The sequence below is a fragment of the Bos javanicus genome, chromosome 19, assembly GCF_032452875.1.
Source record: "Bos javanicus breed banteng chromosome 19, ARS-OSU_banteng_1.0, whole genome shotgun sequence".
Taxonomy (NCBI): Eukaryota; Metazoa; Chordata; class Mammalia; order Artiodactyla; family Bovidae; genus Bos; species Bos javanicus.
Window position 1 is genome coordinate 18,782,819 of NC_083886.1, and position 17,877 is coordinate 18,800,695.

The 17,877-nt window shown below is 42.7% G+C and overlaps 1 protein-coding gene across 1 annotated transcript in view; it reads left to right on the forward strand.

The window, feature by feature from the left end:
• MYO1D (myosin ID) overlaps positions 1 to 17,877 on the forward strand; it is a 361,250-nt gene that overhangs the window by 114,668 nt on the left and 228,705 nt on the right. The window contains exons 7-11 of the mRNA XM_061390407.1: positions 2,179 to 2,295; positions 4,264 to 4,467; positions 6,407 to 6,552; positions 6,636 to 6,750; positions 13,773 to 13,943. Of these exons, the coding sequence (XP_061246391.1) occupies positions 2,179 to 2,295; positions 4,264 to 4,467; positions 6,407 to 6,552; positions 6,636 to 6,750; positions 13,773 to 13,943 (753 nt within the window). The remainder of the gene's footprint in view (positions 1 to 2,178; positions 2,296 to 4,263; positions 4,468 to 6,406; positions 6,553 to 6,635; positions 6,751 to 13,772; positions 13,944 to 17,877) is intronic.

The following is a 17,877-nucleotide window of genomic DNA, read 5'->3' on the forward strand; positions in this document are numbered from 1 at the left end:
CAGTAATGCTACCTACCTATCTCATTTTCTGCCATCTTCTTCTGCTTTTGTCTTCGATCTTTCCCAGCATCAGGGTCTTGGGAAAGACTGAAGGCAAGACCCGTATATAAAGGGAGTTGCTGTATGTACATTCTCATTTCCTTCTCCAATAGCCATGTAAGAAAGGTACCATTATGCCCTTTGTCCCCATGAGGAAATTGAGCCTCAACAAAGTTAAGCGTCTTAGAGAGCTGGAAAGGGGAAGAGTTTGCCTGGTTGAGTCCTGGAATTAAAGGAACACGTGCTCATCAGGCAGAGGGGACCCCTTCCTCTGATCTTCCTCAGCAGGTGAGCATCAGGCCAGGTCTCTGTCCCAGCCAAGGCAGAAACTCACCGAGGAAAGATTGGACTCCCCGCAGCCACTGCTTTGGAAAAACTCCTAAGATGGGCAGTTACCGTTGCTTTACTGTGAATTTTATTGACACCCTTGTATTTCCAATGGGCTACAGATCAAGGCAGGCAGTTAGTCTTTGAACCCTTGTCTTAGTCTAGTTGGGTTGCTACAACAAAAATACCATAAGCATATGAGAAATGTTGATTTCTCATAACTCCGGAGGCTGGGGAGCCCAAGATCAAGGCCCCAGCAGAGTCTGTGTCCACTTTATGGTTCAAGGGTTGTGCCTTCTTGCCATGTCCTCACAGGGCAGAAGGACCAGGGATCTGTCAGCTTAAAAAGATGCACAACGTGAGAATTGTGAGTTAAGTTCTATCTGGGCAAAATGAGGACTGCCTCCCAGGAGATAGCTCTGAGAAGCTGCTCCGAAGAGGTAGTAGGGGAAGGTCAGTATCTTACAAAAGCTTTTCTGCTGGTCACGAGGAGCTGATGTCACCATGAAGGGTCTTAGTGCTTCTCTTTGATGTGAGGAGATGCAACGATTGGGATCATGAAATCAGCTCCTGAAAATAACTATGTAAAGACCTGTTCCACCAGTTTCCCTGGAGCATAAGGTGCCCCATCCCTGTTGTCCACCCTGAACTCCCTTCAGGGCATGGCAGAGGTCAACAGCTGCAGCTGCGCAGAGTTCAGTCCGCACAGAGGCAGATGGCAGAGGCCCTCCCTTGGCAAGCACCAATTTGTCATTGACAGACCTCTGGGGTCTCTTTTCTAAGGGTACCCATCCGAACATGAGGGCTTCATCTCCAAGACCTGATCACCTCCCAGAGGCTCCATCCCTAACACCATCACCTTGAAGGCTAAGATTTCAACATATGAACTTGAGTGTGAGGTACTCAAGGTGCTCAAGTAGCGGCCTGTGTGTGTGCTAAGTCCTTTCAGTCATGTCCAACTCTTTGTGACCCCATGGACTATAGCCCACCAAGCTCCTCCATCCATGAGATTCTCTAGGCAAGAATACTGGAGTGGGTTGGCATGCCCTCCTCCAGGGGATCTTCCCAACCCAGGGACTGAACCCATGTGTCTTATGTCTCCTGCATTAGCAGGCAGGTTCTTTACCACTAGCACCGCCTGGGGAGCCCCCAGGAAACTCGGGGGAGAGATATAAACATTCCTTCTACAGGAACCCTCTTGTACAGCGAGAATCTCTGACACACTGAATGCTTACAGAATGCTTGAAAAAGCGAGGTCATATTCCTGGACCGTTTCCCAGCTAGCCAAATGATCGAGGCAGGCCACTTGGCTTTTGGGGATGGGGTGGGGAGTGTTCTTCCTCACCTTTGAAGTAGGAAGCCTGACCAAACCAGCGTGGGAGCATTGTTCCCAGCCTGGACAAGACTAATTGTGGAACCAAAAGCCACAGACGACAATAGCTAGGCATGTGTCTCGGAGGCTCCTTCAGTCAGAGTTTCCACTTGTGGTCTCACATCTCATGCCACTTCCTCCACTCATCCCAGAGCTTCTCTGAGCCAACTCAGGACTTGCTCCTTCACTGAAGCTTCCAGAAAAGTGCCTGGTGCTTATTATGAGAGACGGTGGCTCTCACACAGAAGTGGGCCTTGCGGGTGTTGCCTTATATCGCTACGCCTGAAATCATTGTATTTTCTCTGGATACTCCCCATCCCTTCAGTGACTTACTCCAAAGGCATCAGGACCTTGGCTACACTTAAATTTAGTCTCCTGGTTTTGTATGTTAATGTTCAAATGAAATGTCTGTGACCTCGGTTTCCTGTTTTCATTCCCAGTCGTCTATCAATGATGCTGCAGAATTCAAAGTAGTAGCTGATGCCATGAAAGTAATTGGCTTCAAACCTGAGGAGATTCAAACAGCGTATAAAATCTTGGCTGCTATTCTTCACTTGGTGAGTGGGGACGCCTTTCTGAAGTTATTGCCTCCCTGTGGAGCTCGGATGTTCTTTCAGAAGGTTTGGGGTTTTGTAAAAAAGTAATTTATGTAGAGAAAATTTCTCTGACATGTTGAAGAAATTATTGTATCTGTAGTTTCCTCCACCATTTTATAATAGTAGGAGGGATTTTCCAAGCCACTGTAGGTTTTGAGACTGTGGCTTTCGTTCACTGTCTTCTTGGTATGTTAGGCTTTGGACTGGATATTTTCAAAGGTAAAAGAATTCAGCAGTGATGTGACCACCCATGGAATAAGCTCAAATCTTTTGAACAGAGTCAACTTCTAATGGCATTTGAACCAGAATCACAGAGCTAGATTTTTATTGTCTCATTTTATAGATTGGAAATGAATGACTGGCTTAAAAGTACCCCCCACCCCACCCCCAAAAAAGCACAGCCAGTTCATTGCAGCCAGTACCATGGGCCACCCTGGCCACTTCAGCACAAGTTATGTTCCACACATCACACTAAACTTAGAAGTAAAGAACTGTCAGCGGGAGTCTTTTCATTACTGTCTGTATTTATTAGAGATCTTGAAAGCATAATGAACCTGTGGCCTCCTGGTGAATGAGTGACAGCATGAATGCAAATCTGGAATAAAAATGACTTTGCACTTTCCTGTGGAGAGAGTAACCCTAAGGGAATCAGAAATGCACAGGACCTGGGACTTCCCTGGTGGTCCAGAGCCCGCCTGCCAATGTAGGGGACATGGGTTCCAGCCCTGGTCCAGGAAAATCCCAGATGCGCGGGGCACCTAAGCTCGTGCACCACAGGTGCTGAGGCTGCGTTCGAGAGCCCATGCTCCCCAATAAGAGAAGCCACCGCAGTGAGAAGCACGCACCCCGCAACGAAGAGTAGCCCCCGCTGCCTGCAATTGGAGAAAGCCCACACGCAGCAACAAAGACTCAGTGGAGGGCTCCCCCCCAAGAAAAAAAAAAGAAAGAAATGCTTGGGACCTGTATGAAAACTGTTATAAAGCCGCATGTAAACAATCTCTTAAATAAATGTTTATGAGTGGGAAGACTTTAACATTCTAAATTATTTCATTGTTTCAACTAGTTTATAAATACGGTGTGACAATAATGCTTCAGTATCCAAAGAAGAATTTCTTTTTTCAGTTGACATAATGATTCTAGAACTTACTAGAACAATAAGCATATACTAAAAGTGAATAAAATGTGTTAAAGGAGAATAGTAGGGTAGGGGGAGCTGGAGGAAAGAGACACAACTAATTCCAGCCGTTTAAAATGATAGTAAAAGCCGCAGTGCTTTAAAACTTGCTGCATAAGTTCAGCACCAGATTAATCAACAGACTAGTTCATGTGCTGGACACTTGGTAACTGGCTAATATTTATTGTCTGGAAAGAGTAACATATAAATAGACTCAAAAAATTGGTGGAAATTAATGTGTAATAAAGGTTATATTTCAAATCAGGAGGAAAAGCTTAGACTATTCAGTTGATGGTGTTGGAGCAAGTAATCATCTGAAAAAATAAAGTTGGATTCTTACTTTATACTGATATACCTTCTAGCTGGACTCAAGGCTTAAATAGGAGGGAAAAAACTATAAAAGGAATAGAAAAATCTATTAAATATTCATAAAATCTTCAGAGTTGGAATGATCTAAGCATGACACCAAAGAAAGAGAAACCCTGAAACAAATGACTCATAGATTTGACAACATAAAAATATAAAATTTCCATCCATCAAAACCATACACTGAAAATTGAAAGAGGAGTGTCTGGAGAAGGACGAAATGGATGAAGCACTCGATTTTTATGTGTTGAGATATTAATGTATTTAGGAAGATAGGTGCTACAGACAAGGTCCCTGGGAATTCTCTCACACTGGCAAATCTTTCCCTGACATCGTTTTTCAGAATCTCAGTGGAAATGATGTGTCTTGGTTCTTCTCTTCTGATACAGGGGAATTTAAAGTTTGTAGTGGATGGTGACACTACTCTGATTGAGGACGGCAAGCTTGTATCTATCATCGCAGAATTGCTGTCCACCAAGACGGACATGGTGGAGAAAGCCCTCCTCTACCGGACGGTGGCTACGGGCCGCGACATCATCGACAAGCAGCACACAGAGCAGGAAGCCAGCTACGGAAGGGATGCCTTCGCCAAGGTGGGAGTTTAACCGGCAGCCTGTTGGCGTTGTAAGGGCTCTGGTACCAAAATTTCTAATGAATCCCTAAGTTTCTGTTTCTAGTTATTGGTGGTTAGAAGTAGGGTGGCTCAGTGGTAAAGAATCTGCCTGCCAAGCAGGAAACCCAGGTTCAGTCCCTGGGTGGGGAAGATCCCCTGGAGAAGGAAATGGCAACCCACTGTAGTGTTCTTGCCTGGGAAATCCCATGGGCAGAGGAGCCTGGCGGGCTACAGTCCATGGAGTTGCAGAAGAGTTGCACATGGCTTAGCGACTGAACAACATGAAGGAAGTCTGGGGGAGGTGGGAAGATCAGCAGTCCAGACAAGACAGAAGTTTGAGATGGCCGTGAGACATCCAGGAGTGCTGTCAGGCAGGCAGGCAGGCATGGGACCTGGAGCTCAGAGGAGAGCTTGCGTTCAGACAGTGCTTTTGGGGGGAAACATCATATCACTGTTCTTTATTGTCATATGAAATGACACAGAAAAGAGGAGATAGGGAGAGAAGAGGACCAGGAGGAACTCCAGCTTTTAGAGGTCAGGTAGAGGAGGAGATGGTTAGATAGCACCACTGACTCAATAGACATGAATTTGAGCAAACTCGGGAGATAGCAGAGCACAGAGGAGCCTGGCGTACTGCAGTCCGTGGGGTTGCAGAGTTGGTCACAGCTTAGTGACTGAGGAACAGTAAGAGAGTTCACCAAGAAGGAACAGCCGGTGAAATAAGAGGCAAATTAAGACAGTGTGATGTCCTGAATCAGAGGGCAGAAAGTTTCAAGGCAAGAGTGGGAAACTGGGTAAGATGTCCACGTGGAGGAACGAGAAAGTGTCCATAGAGAGGTGCTTGGGGTCCTTGATGAGCCATTTCAGTGAGAAAATGAAAGAAAATGAGAGAAAATGAAGACTGGAGTGGTTGGAAGAGGAGGTGAATAGTGGAGGTCATGTGTCTGGACGTGTACAGGTGAAGAGAGCGGGTATCTGGAGGGAGATGTTAAGGAAAGACATTGCAGGACACATTTGTATCAGGATATGAATGTGTGCGAGTGTGTGGTGCCTTTGTCCTTTCGTGTTGCTGTGTGTGTTCTTGGGCATTGAATGTATATTTGAACCTCAAGGAATTTGAAATGCTGTCCTTTTGGCTTAGATCTTTATTTAGCATTATAAGTCAATGTTTGTGTATTTAGAATCCATAGAATATAGAACTCGTTAGTTCTCTGCTTTTTATAGTTAATGAGGTTAAAATAAAGCAACAAAGTGACTTATACGAGATAGTAAGCAAATTATTGGTGTTACCAGGTCACAGAGACACACCTAAGGAATTTTGTTGAAATATAGCTCACATAGTGACCAATAATAACCACCATCCAAATATCATGCAAACGTCACATAATTTTTTAGAAAACGATCTGTATTTCTCATTTTTTAGCTTAGAGGATTAACAGCTATGCTAAATGCTAAGGAGGAGGTCAATAAGAATTTAAAACGTATCACAAATCCAGGGCTTCCCTAGTGGCACAGTGGATAATACTCCACCTGCCATTACAGGAGACGTGGGTTTGAACCCTGGTCCAGGAGGATCCCAAATGCCGTGGAGCAACTGGGCTAGTGTGCCACAACGATAGAGCCTGTTCTCTAGGGCCTGGGAGCTGCAACTGTTGAGCTCACGTGCCTCAGCTACTGAAACGCATGCGCCCTAGAGCCCTTGTGCCACAATGAGGTGGGGTGGGGCGGGGGGGCTCTGCAATGAGAAGCCCACACATCTCAGCAAAGACGAGCCCCCGTTCCTTGCAAATAGAGACAAGCGCACACAGCAACAAAGAGCCAGAACAGTCAAAATAAATAAATGAATATAATTTAAAAAAAATCCAAACAGAGGACTCATTTCCAACGTGCAAGAATTTACGAGGTCATTTTCATCACAGGCCATATACGAGCGCCTTTTCTGTTGGATTGTCTCCCGCATCAATGATATTATTGCGGTCAAGAACTCAGACACCACCATCCATGGCAAGAACACTGTTATTGGTGTCTTGGATATCTATGGCTTTGAAATCTTCGACAACAACAGGTAAACCAGAGAAGATACTAAAAACCCTATTGTTTTGTTGTTGTTAAAATTTGTTTGAGCCTGATTGATTCCTTTTCTTGCAGCTTTGAGCAATTCTGCATCAATTACTGCAACGAGAAGCTCCAGCAGCTGTTTATTCAGCTGGTCCTGAAGCAAGAACAGGAGGAGTACCAGCGGGAAGGGATCCCCTGGAAGCATGTGAGTGGATTCATGATAAAGCCAACTTCTAGCATCCTAGGGGTCTGCTGATTTCCTTGGGCACTTGAAACACAGCACCCTTAGCTTTCCTTTTGGGGTATGTACATACAACTCATTTTCAGGGTTGACAGGTGGGGTTTCTCTAATTTGATCAACTCTCTGTTTGGGACCCAGAAAGGGCTGAGTTAAAATCAGTAAACTTATGTTCACCTGATTGCTGATACCCTGTAGGTTTTTGTTTTATTTTTTCTTTCTAATTTTATTGAGGTATAATTGACATATAGCACTGTATAAGTTTTGGAGGGGAAAATGTCAACCCACTCCAATATTCTCGCCTGGAAAATTTCAGGGCCAGAGGAGCCTGGTGGGCTACGGTCCATGGGGTCACAAAGAGTCTGACACAACTTAGCTACTGAGCATGCTCGCATGCACTGTGTAAGTTTACATTATACAGTATAGCAATTTGACTTAACGCACATCATGAAATGATTACCACAATGAGTTTAGTGAATATTCATCATCTCATATAGATATAAAAGAAAAGAAAAAAATATTTTACATTGACGTATAGTTGATTTACGATGTTGTGTTAATTTCTGCCATAGAGCAAAGTGATTCAGTTCTACATATATATATGTACATTTTTAAAAAATCCTTTCCCATTATGGTGTATCATAGAATATTGAATCCAGTTGTCTGTGCTAGACCGTAACACATGGCTTTTTGATTCACATCTGTCTGTTTGACTTTAGCATCCTTTATACATTATTCATAGCAGCAGCTTTTGCCTTCAGTGGACAGAACTTGGCTTCCTAGTAGAGTTTCTTCTCCTTCCTTCTTTCCTTTTTTTGCTCTTATTCCTCTTTCTTCTTCCTCTACTTTGTAAGCTCAGTGGCACTCCGTCGTCTCTGGTCAGGGAAGTCCATACTCCCTGAAACCAGTGCATGAAGACAGCTGCGATGACTTTGATTTCCATTCAGTCTCTGTTGTGTCACACGAGTTTCCACCTCTCTTCGCGTGGCTCTCTGGGAACTTTGTATTTGTCACTGGTCTGATAAGATGTAGGCAGACAGTTTGACGGATGCAGGGCGCAGTCCCACAGATCACAGCTAAAACCAGGACCGTTAGACTTCCTGCTTATGAAAGAAGTGGGACCTTGTCATTTTCTTTGAAATTTTTATTAATAAACAATTTTGTGAACAGACTTTAAAAATTCAAAAACTTCTGAGTTTCCTTTTATTTCTGTTTATCCTTTGCCAAGTATAGACAATGAAGTCCATATTTGTTTTCTGATACTCAGTGTAAGCAGTAAAAACCTATTTGAAATGCTGTATTTAAATTACTTTTATATTCCTTCCCACCTTCTTACTTGCTATCTTCTCTGATTCAGGAAAAGTAGATACTGGAAACATACATATATATTATATATAATTACATATTTTATATCTTATATATGTATATATATGGTATAATAACTAGCTTTCCTGCTTTAAATTGCTTCTTTGCCTTCCATTGTGTTATATATTAGAATACCATAAAAAATTTTGTTCAAATATATTAGTATAAATATTACCTATTTATAAATAAACCACAGGTGTATTATTACTTTCTAATAGGATTGCGTACAGTTTTGATTTAAAGAGTGAATTCTCATCACATATTTAACATGTAATTCAGTAAAGTTAATATGCAACTTTCATAGAATGAATCTGTTGTGTCTCATAATACACAATTATAACTAGGGTTTAGGTTTTTATAACAAATTTAATCATAAAACTTGTTATTCAGATGTGGTTCAGAGATACTGGTCAAAAATATCCTGTAACAATCAGAACATCAAATCCCACAGGCATAGTTGAGAAAAGGAAAAGTCAGCAATGGCAGGAGGCTATTACAAACATATGAAAAAGGAGGGAAAAGCCCTTTAAAACAATTCTTAGTGAAATAAACCAAGAGAAATATGTCCTGGAGGAAACAGAAGACTCTCTTAAGGGTAACAGTTACTGAGGACAGGCCGAATGCCCAAATTAGAATTCCTATTCTGGGCAAGTATTTCCTTTAAAACCCCCAAACTTATTGACATAGACACATTTTTCGTTGTTGTTCAGTTGATAAGTCGTGTCCGACTCTTTGCACTGCAGCTCGCCAGGCTTCCCTGTCCTTTATTATCTCCTGGAGTCTTCTCAAACTCATGTGCATTGATTTGGTGATACCGTCCAACCATCTCATTCTTTGTTGCCATCTTCTCCCCCTGCCCTCAATCTTTCCCAGCATCAGTGTCTTTTCTAGTAAGTTGGCTCTTCCCATCATGTGGCTGAAGTACTGGAACCTTAGCATCAGTCCTTCCAGTGAATGTTCAGGGTGGATTTCCTTTAGGATTGGCTGGTTTGATCTCTTTGCAGTCCAAGGGACTTTCAAGAATCTTCTCTAGCACCACAGACACACTGCTGTATATAATACAGATAACTAATAAGGACCTACTGTATGGCACAGGGAACTCTACTCAGTACTCTGTAATGATCTATATGGGAAAAGGTCTAAAAACGAGTGAACATATGTAGGTATGTAACGGATTTACTTTGACTTCCCAGGTGGTACTAGTGGTAGTACCGCTACCTGCCTGCCAATACAGGAAACATAAGAGATGCATGTTCCATCCCTAGGTTGGGAAGATCCCCTGGAAAAGGTCATGGCAACCCACTCCAGTATTTATTCTTGCCTGGAGAATGCCATGGCCTCAGGAGCATGGCGGGCTGCAGTCCATGGGGTTGCAAAGAGTCACACACAGCTGAGCGACTAACACACATCCAACTGATTGACTTTGCAAAGAGTCACACACAGCTGAGCGACTAACACACATCCAACTGATTGACTTTGCTGTACAGCAGAAACTAACACAGCACTGTAAATCAACTCTACTCCAATAAAAATTAATTTAAATAAAAAGTAAAAACTCCATCCCACCTCTTTATCTCCTGCGTCCCCTAAGAAACCTCTTGGGAATGCCAGGTGGCTGGAAGAACCTGATTTGTAAACCCCAATTTTAGGCAGTGCTTAAAGCAGCATTCAATTGTGAACCAAAAGCTACTGGACTCTTCAGCAAAGACTAATTACTTGTAGATAGCCAGCTGGAATTTGGGAAACTTAATTCTTTTGGCCTTAACGACAAAAGGCTTAGTCTTTAATTCCATAGTTGCAAAGTCTAAGATTTCAGCTATGTTGATTAATATAGAGTTCCTACTTTTTGAACATTTTAAAAATATTTTTTCCAAAGATACAAATAACATTTTTCCCTGATGAGAAATGTAATAAAGTGCCCACAATAAAAGTACATACTTAGACCAGGGCTAATCTGTCTCTGTACTAACATTTTGTACCAAGCCTGTCCTGTGCATCGTAGGATGTTGAGCAGTATCCTGGCCTCCTCCTAGTCATGACCATCAAAAACATCTCCAGACATTGCCAGATGCCCTAGGGGTTCCAGGGAAAGTCACACCCCATTGAGTATCACTGATTTGCTGCTGCTACTGCTAAGTCGCTTCAGTAGTGTCTGACTCTGTGCGACCCCATAGATGGAAGCCCATCAGGCTCCCCCGTCCCTGGGATTCTCCAGGCAAGAACACTGGAGTGGGTTGCCATTTCCTTCTCCAATGCGTGAAAGTGAAAAGTGAAAGGGAAGTTGCTCAGTCGTGTCCGACTCTTAGCGACCCCATGGACTACAGCCTACCAGGCACCTCCATCCATGGGATTCTCCAGGCAAGAGTACTGGAGTGGGGTGCCATTGCCTTCTCCGATCGCTGATTTAGACAAACCAGAAAAATATAAAAAAAGTAAAAGCCACCCAGTTTGCAGACTTTGAGTTCATGGAATGCAGAGGAGGGCTTGGAAATAGAGGTGGAGCTGAAAACCACAGCTGGCACGAGCCCTTGGATTTTTAAATTACCATTGAGCAGGAATCCATGAGACATAGTACTCATCTATTGTGAGTGTGTCAATTTTAGAGAGGGTAATGGAGACCACTCTCAGATCAGGTACCTCCTGAATGATCAGGGACGTATCAACACACGGGATTAAAGTGCATAGACTGCCCTTCTTCACGTGATGCACAGCTTGCCTGAGTCAGGCCCATGCGTGCTTTCTCTCGGAGTCTAGTGATATGTATGCTGCAAGCTGTCAGGATAAACAGGCTTCCCTGGTGGCTCAGCCAATAAAAAACCTGCCTGCAGTGCAGACCCAGGTTCGATTCCTGGGTTAGGAAGATCCCCTGGAGGAGGAAATTGAAACCCACTCCAGTATTCTTGCCTGAAAAACGCCATGGACGGAAGAGCCTGGTGGGCTGCAGTCTATGGGGTTGCAAAAAGTTGGACATGATTGAGTGACTAACACTTTCACACTTTGATCAGAAGAAACAGGTGTAGAAGAGGATTATTATACATACCTTGTATGTCTTGAAGTAGAGAAAGATTCAGAAGTTGTTTATAACTTTTTTTTCAGCTTGTGGAAGCAAATGAAAAGTGTATTCTTACTCTTTATGGATCCTTATATCTGACAATTAAAATTTTTATATTGTACCCTGAAAAACTGTGTTAGATCCATATATGCTTTTTAACTTTTGGGAAACTGGAGGAGACACTCTGGCATTTTGGTCAGACAGGGTGATGTAACTAAAAATGCAAGTTCTGTGTAGCACCTTAACTTCATCAAGTTAGGTATCAAGTAATACTTCCAGGTTACGTGTGGGCACCTAGTGGAAAGTGAAGAGGAACTAAAAAGCCTCTTGATGAAAGTGAAAGAGGAGAGTGAAAAAGTTGGCTTAAAGCTCAACATTCAGAAAACGAAGATCATGGCATCCGGTCCCACCACTTCATGGGAAATAGATGGGGAAACAGTGGAAACAGTGTCAGACTTTATTTTTCTGGGCTTGAAAATCACTGCAGATGGTGACTGCAGCCATGAAATTAAAAGACTCTTACTCCTTGGAAGGAAAGTTATGACCAACCTAGACAGCATATTCAAAAGCAGAGACATTACTTTGCCAACAAAGGTTCGTCTAGTCAAGGCTATGGTTTTTCCTGTGGTCATGTATGGATGTGAGAGTTGGACTGTGAAGAAGGCTGAGCGCCAAAGTTTTGATGCTTTTGAACTGTGGTGTTGGAGAAGACTCTTGAGAGTCCCTTGGACTGCAAGGAGATCCAACCAGTCCATTCTGAAGGAGATCAGCCCTGGGATTTCTTTGGAAGGAATGATGCTAAAGCTGAAACTCCAGTACTTTGGCCACCTCATGGAAAGAGCTGACTCATTGGAAAAGACTCTGATGCTGGGAGGGATTGGTGGCAGGAGGAGAAGGGGACGACAGAGGATGAGATGGCTGGATGGCCTAACCGACTCCATGGACATGAGTTTGAGTGAACTCCGGGAGATGGTGATGGACAGGGAGGCCTGGCGTGCTGTGATTCATGGGGTCGCAAAGAGTCGGACACGACTGAGCGACTGAACTGAACTGACTGAGTGGAATATGGCGGAGAAGGCAATGGCAACCCACTCCAGTACTCTTGCCTGGGAAATCCCATGGACGGAGGAGCCTGGTAGGCTGCAGTCCATGGAGTCGCGAAGAGTCGGACACGACTGAGCGACTTCATTTTCACTTTTCACTTTCATGCATTGGAGAAGGAATGGCAACCCACTCCAGTGTTCTCGCCTGGAGAATCCCAGGGATGGCGGAGCCTGGTGGGCTGCCATCTATGAGGTCGCACAAAGTCGGACACAACTGAAGTGACTTAGCAGCAGCAGCAGCAGTGGAATATGGGGGCTTCCCTGGTGGCTCAGACAGTAAAGAATCCGCCTGCAATGCGGGAGACCTGGGTTCGACCCCTGGCTTGGGAAAATCCCCTGGAGGAGGGCATGGCAACCCACTCCAGTATTCTAGCCTGGAGAATCCCCATGGACAGAGGAGCCTGGCGGACCACAGTCCATGGGGTCACAAAGAGTTGGGACACAACTGAGTGACTCAGCACAGCACAGTGGAATATGGGTCTTGTGATTAACAGCCAACAGATTGAGAGTATGGGGAGTAAGGTTAGGTGCAGGGTATGAAGACAGGATTAAAATAAGACTTGGTGAAGGAAGAAACATTATCTACTTTATAATTTTCACCTTGAGCTGTACAGTAAGTCCCCTCTATACAAACCTTCAAGTTGCAAACTTTTAAAAATGCAGACGTTCATGCCAGCCCCTGTGTGCCGGCTATTGTACTATTATACTTTCAAGGTACTGTACTATAAGGTGAAAAATCTTTATTTTTTGTGTTTGCTCATTTTTTTATGTGTGTAGTATTTATGTGAAGAATATTATGAACCTATTACAGTACAACCTATATAGCTGATTGTGTTAGCTGGGTACCTCGGTTAACTTTGTTGGACTTACAAACACACTCTGAGAATGGAACTCATTCATTTGTAGGGGACTTACTGTGTTCATTTAAGGCAATTTTTAAAAAATTTTGACCAAGCTCTGCAGCCTGTGGGATTTCAGTTCCCTGACCAGGGATTGAACCAGGGCCATGGCAGTGAAACGTGCGAAATCCTAACCGCTAGACCCCCGGGGAACTCCCAAGACAAAATGTTTTATGATACAAAGTCAATAAATGCATCTTTTAAAAAACCTCTGTTAAAACATGTACTCATTTTAGCATTGAAGGTTTTAGTCGCTCAGTCATGTCCCATTCTTTGTGACCCCGTGAACTGTAGCCTGCCAGGCTCCTCTGTCCATGGGATTCTCCTGGCAAGAACACTGGAGTGGGTTGCCATTTCCTTCTCCAGGGGATCTTCCCAACCCAGGAATCGAACCCATGTCTCCTGCATTGCAGGCCGATTCTTTACTGTCTGAGCCACCAGGGAAGCCTCATTAATTGTGATTTACATATTTGACATCAGAGTGACTTGAACTCCTGATACCCGCGGAGGTGTTGGTGTTGCACCTGGTTCCCGTCCTGTTTGTAACTGGCTCTTTGCTGTGTCTTCCAGATTGATTACTTCAACAATCAGATCATCGTGGACCTGGTGGAGCAGCAGCACAAGGGGATCATTGCCATCCTGGATGACGCCTGCATGAACGTCGGCAAAGTCACTGATGAAATGTTCCTAGAAGCACTTAACAGCAAACTGGGCAAGCACGGCCATTTTTCCAGCCGCAAGGTACCGTGTATAATGAGCACATCCTCTCATTTTGATCTGTACGATTTTCCTCATTGTTTGACAGAATCAAATGAATTTTTATGTTGGGGTACAAGAATGTCCACACGAGTATGAAAGGCTGTAAACATCCCTGAAATGATGTATTGCTGTGGATAAATTCTGCCTGTCTGGTTTACTGGGATGATGATGTTGTTGTTCAGTCATATCCAACTCTTTACGACCCAATGGACTGCAGCACGCCAGGCTTCCCTGTCCTTCACCATCTCCCGGAGCTTGCTCAAACTCATGTCCATCGAGTCAGTGATGCCATCCAACCATCTCATCTTCTGTCATCCCCTTCTCCTGCTTTCAATCTTTCCCAGCATCAGGGTCTTTTCTAATGAGTCAGCCCTTTGCATCAGGTGGCCAAAGTATTGGAGCTTCAGCATCAGTCCTTTTAATGAATATTCAGGGTTGATTTCCTTTAGGATCAACTGATTTGATCTCCTTGTTGTCCAAGGGACTCTCAAGAGTCTTCTTCAGCACCACAGTTCAAAAGCATTAATTCTTTGGTGCTCAGCCTTCTTTATGGGATGGTGTGATTGATAAAAATCATAATGTCCAGGAGAGGGCACTCTAGACTACTCAATTTGCTAGAAATAGGAAAAATGAACACAATTGTTTAGAAAGCATGATGTCATTTATAACCAATAGGTACAGAGACCTTGTTCATGTGCTAGAATTTTGCCCCTGCATCCGATAACTATGGCACTGAAAATAGCTTTTGTCCATGACTTTTTACTGTAATCCTCACTTATAAAAATATAGTATATGTGCTCTGCTCTATGTGAGACTATGTGACTTTCTTGAAAACGAGAAATTCTAGCTGAAATTCTCATGTTACAAGGACACTCATTCCTTAAATAAATGGGTGACCTTTTTAACTCCCTATTTTTCACATTCTAAAAATGTTACAAACAGATCATACTTCTATGATAACTGGTGGCAGTTGTGGTTATCAGACCTTTGTGCTGCGCCTTGCGTATGATATGTTCGCCATGATATTTGTCCTAGGAGAGACACACCATCATCCCCAGGTGTTCCCTATAAATACAGGCTTGTCCAGCAACCATAAGCTGAAGGAGAAACAGGCCCTGTGCTTCTTCGCTTCCAGGAAGAAAGAGGCAAACGTTTCTGCTCCTCCATAATTCCATGTAAATCTATGACATACTGCCATTTTTTAGTATGAATAAATCTATATTCTAACTTTGTCCCTTTTGACATTATGTAATTAGAACAGTAAGATTCCACAGTTAACTAGAGAAAGCATAAATCGCCAAGAAATAGATTACTGGCTGATATTTATTTTAGACCAGTTTATCTCCAAGACATTCTCTTTGGTCTGTTACTGAAGACTAATGTGTAGCCTGCTGTAGGTTAGCTTTCAGATAGTATGGTCTTATCTTTGTTTTAATTTTTACTTTTGGCCACACTGCGTGGCATGTGGAATCTAGTTCCCTGACCAGGTATTGAACCTACACCCCCTGCATTGGAAGCACGGAGTCTTAACCTCTGGGCCACCAGGAAAGTCCCTATGGTCTGATCTTTGACATTAGGGTTCCAGCTACAGTTATTCCTCCAGTCATTTCCCGTTTATAACACAAATACTGAATAAGTGCCTCTCGTTTTCCAGGTACAATCCTGACGGCTGGGGACAGAACAGTAAGCAAAGTTAGAAGCCACATGAATTATTTAGAGTGATACTTTTAAAGATGGCACAGTGACAGGGGCAAATGTCCCATCTCTGAGGGGCTGGGTAAAAAATGTTCTTTATAATAATAATTCAGACTTTGGAGATTCGCCTTGTATTATGTCTACCAGATGGTAGACAATCCTTGTTTATCAAATTGAATTGGTCATGATCATACCAAAAAAATCTTAGGAAATATTGAATTCTGAACTAAAACAGGCAACTCTCCATATGATTAGATAAACAACTATGATTCTCACATGAGGAATCGCTTCATTTTGTTATGTTTCACCTTGGCCATTTATGTACCTGAATGTATCAACCAAATATTTAAAGTAGAAGCTGTTCATGCAGTAGTTTTAAGCACTAACTACTGACTTGAAAGGCTAAGTAGTAATTTATCTGTGAAGATGGAAATTTTCTTTTCTTTTTTTTATTGTAGGAGCCCAGGTTTTCCCAATTCTCAGACCAGGTGGCTCCTTTCTCCCTCAGCAGCAGCATCTCTCAGACATATCTTGAAATGGAAATTTTTTGTGTTCTTTTCTGGGATTTTTGCCTAATGAATGAAAGAAATGAAATAACCAAGCTGTCAGGATATTTTCATCACTGTGAACCTTTCTGTTAAATAAATGCTATTATCCTGTATGTCACAGCAGGTATTTTAATTCATTATTGATTACTAATGATTAACTACTTTTATTGACAGGTTAAAGAAGAGGTTTCTGGCTTGTGTTTATTTATGGGCTAAACTGTTTGTCATGTATTAAAATTATCATGCACAGGCAGACAGATGATCCAATAAACTATAAAATTACTGTTAAAAGTATTGTTAACATGTAAAGTTGAATGATAAATAGGTCTTATTTTTTTTAAAGTAAAGAAAAATCTAAAAAGTTCTATGTTTAGATCAGTTAAGAATTTGCAGTATCTAAATGTAAGAATATTCAATTAGTATAGATGTCTCTTGAGTCTTTTTCCTTTGGGAGTTTTATAAGTAGAAGGGTTTTGTAAAAGTGGTTGATAAGAGAGAGGGAAGGAGAGAGGAATTAAATATTTCAGAGACCCCTCTGAATGTTAGATGCTTTGTTCTCCACAGTTGGTTTAACCTCTAGAACAACTCTACAATAAGTGATTACTGAAGGAAACAAAGCATGTAGATGGTAGAGACAAGACTGCAATCTCAGAAGTCTGACTCTAACTTCCTTTAATTATTAATTTGAATTAATAGACTAATTATTCCCTTAACAGTCTACATCCATAGAGAACCCACCATCCTGGTTGGGGTTGTTTGTTATCTAGCATGACAAGCCAAGTGATGTTTCTACGTAACCATACTCAATGCTTACGGATTCTTTTTTTTTTTTTTAATGTTGACCATTTTTAAAGTCTTTATATTGCTTCTGTTTTATGTTTGTTTGTTTGTTTGTTTTTTGGCTGTGAGGCACTGTGTAATCTTAGCTCCCCAACCAGAGATCAAACCCACATCTCCTGCATTGGAAAGTGAAGTCTTAACCACTGGACTGCCAGGGAAGTCCCAATAGTTACGGATTCTTAAACATCCGCTTTTGAACCTAAAGGATATCAAGTGATCCTTTATAGGGTGGTCAAAGAATCTACGTGCTTCTGTAATAAGGAAATTGCAGAAACTTACAGAGATCCAGGGCTCTATAAAAACTGCCTTCTCAGAGAGGTCCTCTTCAGTGAGAAACAGCTACAGAAGGTTGATCTTCTGTGAAGTGGTAGACCTGGAGTCCCAGCTTAGCAGAAGACGGGTGAGCCAGGTTGACGTATACATAGCAGAGTACAGACATGGCATTTGGTCCCAGGAACTCTTCCCAGAGCTACCGCTTATCAGCTATAGGACCTTGGGCCAGTTACCTAACCTGTCTGAGGCTTAGTTTTCATGTATGTAAAAGAGAATCCATAATCCTTAGTTTAAATATCAGTTGTGAGTATTGAATGAGATATCCATGCATAGAAGATGGCAAATCCTCAAAATGGTCTTCTTTAAGTGGGACATGGAGGAGAGAGAGGCTCTATCAGTCAAGGTTGGCTGGGCTGTGTTAACAGCGGAGATTTAAGTGTCATAGACAGCAGAAGTCTATTTCTCTCCCAGGGTCCCAGACTGCTCCCATCTTTAGGCTCTTCCATCCCCTCAGGACCATCCTTCTCTGCATCCAACTAGTGGGAGTTGAGAAGAAAGTA